This window comes from Nematolebias whitei, chromosome 13 (genome assembly GCF_014905685.2).
Source record: "Nematolebias whitei isolate Nwh7 chromosome 13, NemWhi1, whole genome shotgun sequence".
Classification (NCBI taxonomy): domain Eukaryota; kingdom Metazoa; phylum Chordata; class Actinopteri; order Cyprinodontiformes; family Rivulidae; genus Nematolebias; species Nematolebias whitei.
The window spans coordinates 21,663,294-21,672,836 of NC_056510.1; the positions used below are offsets into that span (position 1 = coordinate 21,663,294).

Sequence of the window (9,543 nt, forward strand, 5' to 3'; positions counted from 1 at the left end):
CTGATGTTCGCTTCATGCAGAAAAATGTGCTGCTGTGTGCCGAGCATTTAATTGCACCATGAACACAACATGCAGCCAAAAAGCATGTAGGTTGTTTTTATGTTTCATCTGAGCCCACAAGGTCCAATTAAAACCCTAAAGGCTACATAATTATCTGCAAAATCACATTTTAGGCTCTCCAGTGCTAATCTGTGGGAGGAGTTTGAGAAAACGAGGCTTTCTTAGTAGGCGAAGGAAAAACAAAAGGCAGAAAATACAACTCCTTTCGGATTAACTGGGAGCTACTGTATTTTTTGGCTTATGAGTTACAGGTTTTTGCATAATTTGCATGCCCTGCGACTTAAACACAGAAACAACTTATTTATGGATTTTCCCCATATTTATAAACCGATGTTTGCCTGAGATACGACTGTGTTCATTCATTCTGACATGGAAAATATTGAACACTACCATTTTCAGCCACTAGATGGCACTCGAGTTGTATGGCATGGCGTTGTGTCATGTAATAGGTAAAAGTGGCTATTAATGACACAGTTGGCTTGCCACAGGCTGCCACCTTCGTCCAGCTCCGAGATCATGTCTGGAGCAATCATCACATCAGCTTCATTTCGCTGTACTGCCCCAGTACAATGCAGCTAATTTGACCATTGACGTACATTTATTAAGTAAAAGTTCAACTGAGACACACCTTTGCAGTAATGTCGAGCAAACAAATAATTGCTTTAGGTGCTTATCTTGTTAAATTTTAAAGAAATGCGCAACGTTCCTCCTTCCTGATTTCCTCCCTCTGCGTGCTCCCGGCGCACCGAGGCAGCGAATACTTTTAAAATGCAGCTGTTTGAACTGTTAAAGTGCATTTATTGAGGAAAAGTTCAACTGAGACACATCTTTGCTATAATTTCGAGCAAACAAATAATTGTTTGTAAGTGTTAATCTTGTTAAAATCATTTTTGAAATCCTCCCGTGCACGCTCCCGCGGCTGTCATCTGGCAGCCAATCGATTTTTTGCACAACACCGGCTCACATTTTCGGGTTGTCAGCGGTAACGCATAGCAAACGCGACGTGTCAGCGGCAATGCATAATAGATGTGACATATATGGCAAAGTGACTTTTTTGTGTTTTTTCCACTTTATTAAACATATTTGGACTGATGCGACTTATATGGCGGTGAACATGTACGGCAGAAAATACGGTTATCTGTTTCAACCACAGAATGGAATAGAATTTTGTACATGTTCATATTTTAGTTTTTCATCTTCTGACCTTATTGTAACATTCTGCTGGAGTGTGCAATAATAATAATAAAAAAGTGAACTTACCAATAATTTGGTGGTTGCTGTTCCATATCGGAACACAAAGCACAGAGCGGATATGGAAGTCAGAGAACTGGTCTGCCTGGAAAAAATTGAAGAGTTACTCCTGAATGTGGATTAGAATCAGTGCTTGTAAATAAAACCTTCTTAACATCTAGTTTTCACGTTAACGTTAAAAGGTTTGCTTCTTTTAGAGAACAGCCATTAGTGCAGTGGCAAACACTTATGAATTATTTAAAAATGATGATATTAGATTAAATACCTGTTGAAATTAACTAAGGGGAGCAGCAACAGTGCCATTATGAACGAGTCTACACCTTCAGATTTATTTAACCCTTGTATTGTCTTTTGGGGACAGATCAACTGCACATTTATTTTTGTCCATTTTATTTTTTTATGAATTTGTTACAATTATTTTGGTGTTGTCAATAAATGACAAAGTAATTTTTTATTTTGTCTGAATATTTCAGTGCTCTCTCAACTTCGCTACATGCTGGTATTCTTTAAGGGGAAAATAGGGCACATTAAAATACAATGTAAATATGTATAAATTATAACCCCATATTTGTCATATCATAAAATAATGCATTCCTCTCTATAATATTTTCTTTTCACCTTTATTCCTACACTTTCAACTGTTATATTAGCTCACTAGGTGGTGCTCCACTTTTCCATAGAGGCTCTGTAAAATCTACAGAGCTGGATTACAACTAACCAGGAAACAGTATTTTCTTTTGGCTGGACGTTCCTGCAGAGTCCCGTCTCTCATTTCGTCTGAGAATATTGTTTTAGTTTGGATGTAGGGAGCAAAAACTCACTTGGACTCTTCACTCACTTGAAACTCACAAGTAAACGTTTAGTATGAAAAAGCTGTTTCGCATGCATGCAGGCTGCGGAATCGGACGTTTCACGGCTGGCAACGGCTGACTCGCATTGGCTTTTCTCAAAGCAGGACATCATTAACAGGTGCACCATATTTCCACAGCTTGCTAGTTTATCTGGGTCAGTGAAAGAAAAAAAAATCTGAAACTGGTGTTGTACACAAGTAGAGTTAAAAATAAGGTGGAAATAATAACAATTTAAAAAAAGATAAAATTATATTTTAAAACAACTTCATGTCTGACCATCAAGAGACGCGCAAGTTTGATTGATTTCACAAGGCCTCGATTTCAGCTACCAAATCTGAAGGGTTCAGTGGGCTGTAGGGTAGCAACAATTAAAAAGAATTGTAAAAAAAAAATCATTTTGGGTGTACTAACAAAGAGAAAAATCCATTTTGTATATACTGTTTCTTTTTATACTTTATATTTTTGCTATTTTTGGGAGTAACTGTGACCTTGAATACACAATTTCGTGCCACCTCATGTACCACATGTGATGCGAATGACAATAAAGATACTCGTACTTGATATATGGGCGGCACATTGACGAAGCTGGTACAGCTGCTGCCGCTCAGCAAGAAAGTCACTTATTTGAATCCCAACCGGGGGGCCATTCTGAGTGGAGTTTGCATGTTCTCTCCGTGCATGCATGGGTTTTCGCAGGCACTTCGTTTCCCTCCCACAGAACAAAAACATGCATGTTAGACTGATTGGTAACTCTAAAATTGTTATTAAGTGTGAGTGAGAGAGTGAATGGTTGTTTGTCTCTATGTGGCCCTGTGATGGACTGGAGACCTGTCCAGTGTGTCCCCCAGCCCTCGCACAGCTATGACTGGATATGGGCCCCACTGACCCCCGAAACCCAATAAGGAAGAAGCGGGTAAAAGATAAGGGATTGATTGATACTGTATTTATTCATTTATTTTCAAAAATTGCAATACAATAATGTTTTTCAATTTAAAAAAAAAAGAAATTTGTTGTTTTAAAAACTAATGTATAATGTATACACACACACACATATATATTACAATCAAAAATGTGATATTTTTTATTTTAGGCTGAGATGTCTCTAAAACATTGATTTGTTTATTGTGAACAAAATGTACTTTTAAGTAGTTGAACAAGGAGGTCAACTTTTCCCCTAAGGAACATGAATAAAGAACTGAATGAATAAAGTTAAAGGACAATACAAGGGTTAAGGTTGATCAGGTCTAAAATTTGTTCCATGCTGCTGGATATAAGGTAAAATTGCATCTTGGGAAGCAGTTAAAAACTAAACATCTAGTTTAGGTTTGATTCTGCTGAATTGTGAAGAATGATCCCAGGTACATAGATTTAGAGTTAAAAGCAGGTTTTTGTTCATACACAACCCCAGTGACGTGACATTCTACCTCAGCATCAAAGCGGGGATCCTGATAGGCATCACTAATGTTCACTGGTAGTCCTGTCGATGCCACCAGCTCTGCAATGCTGTTGTTGATGAGCCAGTCTGAATAGGAAGATTTTTCCATGCTGTCTTTAAAACTAGAAGAAAACAAGCGGTTACAGGTGATCAAAAGAAACACGATAAAGGAAAAGGGCTGAAACTCATGTTCATTTACTCAGAAGAGGTTTGATTCTCAAATACTAACTTTGTAATGTTCTCCTGCATCTGAACACCAGATAAAAAAAAAACATTAATTTAATTTGTTTTAAGATGACAACAATCCAGAATCAGAATCAGAATAAGCTTTATTATCATTGTACCGAAATACATTAAGATTATGTTTATACAGTTGTCTGAAAGATGGTGCTGCTACTACTGAAGCGCGGCCACTTATCCTTTTTCAGAATACTTTTTAGAGACAGAAAAGGGGAAAGGCCACGAGGAAAGGATAGTGGCATTACAAAAAAGATTTCTTCCCATCTTGTTCTTATCAAGACATGATTTATGACATCAAAAAACTCTGCCAGCAAGCACATTTATAAACACATTACATATGCATTTGATGGCAAGACAATGATATTTGTCCATGAAGCTCTTAGCCCTGGTAAGATGTTGGTCAGCCAGCACAGTTCTGATAAGCTCTCACAGAAGTTCTCGGGTGGTGTGTGTGTGTTGGGGGGTGGGGGGGTGGGGGGGTGGGGTGGTAGACGAAGCTTTTCCTTAGCTTACACATATCCCGGGAGAAAATTTCATAAGTCAGCCTGGTTTCAAGGCCAACTGGAAGAGTCAGATTCACATAAGCCACAATTGTTGATTTTCTTTTCAGGCAGACTTTTTTTTTCTTGTCAGCCCTGAGTCCTGCTGGTACTTTAGATCCAAAATGACCAGATTAGTGGGCATTCCACTGGTCCGTGCTCATGAGCCTCCTCCAAGTTCATCTCCAACATGTTGGTGAGTTCCAGAAGCCTCAGGTGGCCTGTGATTCTCAAAAATAACTTCCATCTTATGGTTTAGCTCATAAATCAGCTGATTTTGAGTACTCGAAGCATGAACCAAACATTTACACAGACTTGGCAGTTTTTCCATTGCCAAAACTGCTGCCTCCGTCTTCTTCCATAGCCGATAACATATGAATCCGCCAATGCCAAAAAGCAGAAACCCTGTCATCATGAATCTAATTATATAAACATCTTCGGCGTCCTCCTGAGACAATACGGAAAGACACATCAGCTCCCAAACTCCCCATGGATCCATGACGTATTCTGCCGCGTGCATCTCAGCAGGGCATGAGGGCTCTCCAGGACCCTGTCGCTTTGTTGAAAAGATTTTGTTGATTGTATTGAAAGTCCAGCTGATCAGATCCATAACAGTAGTTTTCGTTTCGGAAAATGTGTAATAGGAGCTCTGATACACAGAGAGCAAAAAAATATCACTTTGAACTTGTTCATCAGCTCCTCAATCTAATCACAGTTAAACTCTATTTCTACTTATGAGTATAATAAAAAGTGTTCATAAAACTTCCACAAATCCCCAATTAAAACAATCACAACTTTCACTTTAAGACTCATCTCTCTTTCAGACTCAAGGCGCAGCGTTCCAGACCGCTGCTTATCCTTACCTTTCTGAACCATCTTTTGCTTTGACTTGTTATTAATGCACTTCTCATAACAGTAGATACCAGTAAATGTCCTCCACAGCTTATGAAGTAATAAAAATCAATTGTTCAATTGTCTTCCCCATTGCCAAACGCCCACGCTCCGCTATAGAAACACCTGCATCACTGCTTACACCTCCTGTTCGCATTTATTGCGAGAGGGGTGTCGCTGAGCTTTACCTTCAAACAAACGTTCTGAGCAGCTAATTTTATCTTTAAAGAATAAAGATAGAAAGAGTGATGTCAGATCCTTTGAATCGTTTTGATCCGGTGATGCAGCACGCAGCAAATGAATAAACCATGCAGGGTATGAAGCTGTAACTCTTGCTTCTGTGTGTCCTGCCACTCGCTGTCAGTCATTTAACAATGTTGTTGTCCCCATGAGAGCTGCTGTGGAGTCTGGGCATATTATACATCCTAAAGTATGATCACCTTTTGACACCAAATTTATTGATTCAATTACACACAGCGCAGCCGCCCCCGCTATTCAGATGTAAACCTTTAGGGCAACTAACATCGCAGCAAGTTTCTTTAATATTCAGCGTGGACTGAAATGTGTGTTGTTTCGTTGGTTGAATTCACCTACAGTGACAAAAAGGGCTGTTTAGCCAAAGGAGCTACTAAATTCTTAACATCTTTATTTATTGGTTATAATAGTTTTTATTATTGCAACAACACTGCCTTGACCATATTGGTTATGACAAGGGTGAGTGTTGGGGGGGGGGGTCATTTGTCTTCCTCTCGGGGTTGTTTTCATCCATAAACATCCCACACAATATTAAGCCTCTTTTTCTCTGCTCAGCCAGGCCTGGCAGAAAAGAAAAGCAGCTTAACCTAATCACGCAGGGCTTCCACGGTTTTCTTTCTGTTCGAAATGAACTAATTATTGCTGTATCACTTCCAAATAGTCAACTTTCAGTTCAATTCATGAGGAATTTGGGAGAAATGTCAAGATATAAATGGAAATCAGAATCGGGTTTCAAGGTGTTTCACATGCGAAACGCGTACCTGTTTTCCGTGTCGGCGCTACATTTTGGGGACAGTAGCTCAAACGACTTAGTGAATTTGACCACCTGAAACGTGAGAAAGAGAAGAAACCGCTTGAGCTCCTGGAGATGCCCAACGTTTACTGAAACAAAACAACGGCAGATGAAGAACAGGCTGACAGATAGAGCCAAACACAGCAGGACAGCAGAGAGAATAACCGTACCGGTGACTCAATGTCCTCCAGCAACTGAACAGAGCAGCGCTCGCACTTAAGCAGTGTTTGGGCACGATGCATGATCTTCCTAACAATCTTCTCCAGGTCAGTCTGTTCTTCAAACAGGTCATTGACTACCTCCAGGAGTGCCTAAGAATGAACATACCAACAGCATTAAATCCAACAATCTAAAGCTCATGGTGCAGCAAGTACTAACAGATGAATCTGTCTGCAGGTAAGTGCGAAGACCCTTTAAATAAATATGTTGTGCTGTGCTCAGCCGTTAGATCTTAATCATTATAATCCTTGCCCCATAAACCAACAGGATGATATAACCTGAGTACTTTGCTCAATAAAAGTAAATTAGACCATTTATCTAAGGCAGTACCAATCCATTTTAATGCACATGCACATAAAATATTATATGGCGTAAAGGAACTGTTTGTCACTTTTTTCATTTACTCACCAAATAGTTTTTATTATGTTCTCTTCTACCTCTGATCAATGCATGACATAAACTAGTGAACCTTTTTGCATTCAAAGGCAGATTTGGATGATGAGCCAGGCACCTCCTTTGGATACCAAGAAATGCTCATGCAAGCTGCATCTGTTATTTCTACTGCAGCAGCAGCAAGTGTGCTGCTCTTGATCGATATCCAGCCTCCGTGTCAGCAGCAGAGTGGTGGGGGGTGGAGGGGTTATTATCATTGTTGCTCCTATGGCCCTTACCCGACTCCTGTCGTACTCCTTCCTCGAGGCAGCGAAGAGTTGAGCATTGGAGATTGCAATACCACAGAAGGGCAAATACATCTGCAGAACCTGCAGACACAATGAGAATAAATAAATATACTAACACAGTGGAGCTTGTTTCATAAAACAAGACAAGTTTTATTGTTTAATGAATAGCTAGGATCTTTTGAAGTGTGGTTCTGTAAAAGGATTATGAACAACTAATGTCTATGGTCCAAACAAGGCCAAGACGAAGGTGGATTGTTAATATTTTAAAGTGCCTGTGACATCAAATTTATGTAATAAATATTAACTAATTTTGGGAAAGATAGCATTGATAACGTATTGCAAAAGAAAATTCACGCCGAGTAGATCAGTTGTTGAGATATTCCCACACACAGTAACAGGAAGTGATGACAAAGGGGAGCAACTGCATGTGAACGCGGTATTGCCATAATGGCTAACATCATAGATGGTAGAGAATAATCTGATGTCCCTATACATTATTTTGAGTCACAGTCAGGGAAATATGAAGAAGAGTCACCGTTGAAATTATCTTTCAATAGACAAAGATCAGGGAGTTTGCCTTTTTAAAAAGTTTCCTTATGATGTCACTTCCTGTCTCACTGTGGTCGCACCAATTTTAAAGGAAACTTTGCCAGTTATGTAAAAAAAACGAGTAAAATCACGTGTATTAAGCCAAATTTCTTAAATATTACAAAGCTTTCTTCCACATTTTTGCATTTTTGAGAAATGCATGTCATTTTAAACCAATCTCAAGTTTCACAGTGATTCAGAGGAGCACTATTTTCTAAACTTTTGCACCAGTGTTCAGTTTCCATCTCACTATTACCGGTATTTACTATTTACAAATAATTCTATGGTTACTTGAAAATGCAAATAGCAGCAGTATCAGTTAGCTATAGCATTTCTGGTGTAGGCTGAAGCACCTCTAGTTTAACAACTGTTTATCAGACTTATCAAAATACTGTCAATAATAGTTTACAGCAATGTAAAGGTTTAGAGCACTTACATGAAATGCCATAATGTTTTTGAGATTGCCGTTGTTTTACTATGACAATAATCCACTTTGGCTTTGGCTCCCCTTGGACTAGCTGTTAAATTCTCAATCCATCAGATCCAATCTCTTCTTCTCCAAACTAAGGTCGACCTAAAAGCTACATATCTACAACATTTAACTGTAAAGTCCTCTCAACAGAATTCCACTTTAAAAGATCTGAACCAAACCAAAAAGGCAGTTTGCAGAGTTGTTTGCCCAACAGAAGCAGAATCAATCATTTCAATTATTCATAGTATCAATTAAGAGCTGTTTGGAAACTTTTGTTACAAATATCAGTTTTAAAAATAAAATATTTTAACAAGAATGGTCTGATAAATGAACTCGTTCAAAGAAAAACACTGTTTAGAAAGCTACAAAGTCCCTTAAATTACAAAATAAAGAGATTGTAAAACAGTGATTTTTCATTCCAAGAAAATTCTACATTTCCAGTTGAATCAAATAGGAAATTACCTTTAATTGGCATTTCTACTTGTTAGAACAAATAGATCAATTTAACTGACATTTATTCATTTGACGAAGTGGCCACAACATAGTACGCCTTGAGGCTTGAGCTAATGTGTATTCATGCTTTCACTCATATATATATATATATATATATATATATATATATATATATATATCATTGCACAGGAAGGAGGAAATGGCAACGCCGTGGCTGCAGTTACCCTGGTGATGGCTAAAATAATGTAACAACTTAGACCTTGTCCACATGTAAACACATTTTTTCCAAAACTTTCTATTTCTTATGGTTTTTAAAAAAATACAACATCATTTCTACAAATGTATTCATCCACACAAAGGCACACACAAAAAAAAAAAAAAAAAAAAAAGCTAAAACACTGTAGTAAATATGCCAGGTCTGTATGTTGTAATATGCCCTTACACTCAATAGAAACTTCAAGCTTTAAGAATATTATTAAAAAATTAAGTAAAGACAATAATGAATACAGGAGTTCCTCGCTACCTCATGGTTCATTTTTCACAAACTCGCTCTATCGCGGTTCTTCAAAACAAGATTGGACATGACACACAGTTGGCTGATTGATGGATGAACCACACGATTAAATTATTTAGCACCTGCTGCACCTTTGTGCAGCCCACACTGCAGGAGAACCTTTGTTTCTGCGGTGGCGAAGCGGGCATGGCCGAGTGCACTGGCAGAGAGCTGAGTTCATGACATGATGTGCTCTTTTAGAGTATTTAGAGATTAGAAATATTGTTTAGAATATTGCAAGAGTGTGGGAAGGGTTTAAAACG

General features: G+C 38.4%; 2 protein-coding genes across 2 annotated transcripts in view; one reads left to right on the forward strand and one right to left on the reverse strand.

The window, feature by feature from the left end:
- The window catches only part of osbpl6 (oxysterol binding protein-like 6), a 792,463-nt gene that overhangs the window by 708,042 nt on the left and 74,878 nt on the right, over positions 1–9,543 (forward strand). The gene's annotated exons all lie outside the window — the stretch shown is intronic.
- Positions 1–9,543, reverse strand: part of pde11a (phosphodiesterase 11a) — a 41,366-nt gene that overhangs the window by 22,876 nt on the left and 8,947 nt on the right. The window contains exons 3-7 of the mRNA XM_037686960.1: positions 7,206–7,295; positions 6,486–6,626; positions 6,284–6,348; positions 3,587–3,719; positions 1,321–1,396 (exon numbers count right to left, since the gene is read on the reverse strand). Coding sequence (XP_037542888.1) covers positions 1,321–1,396; positions 3,587–3,719; positions 6,284–6,348; positions 6,486–6,626; positions 7,206–7,295 — 505 coding nt within the window. The remainder of the gene's footprint in view (positions 1–1,320; positions 1,397–3,586; positions 3,720–6,283; positions 6,349–6,485; positions 6,627–7,205; positions 7,296–9,543) is intronic.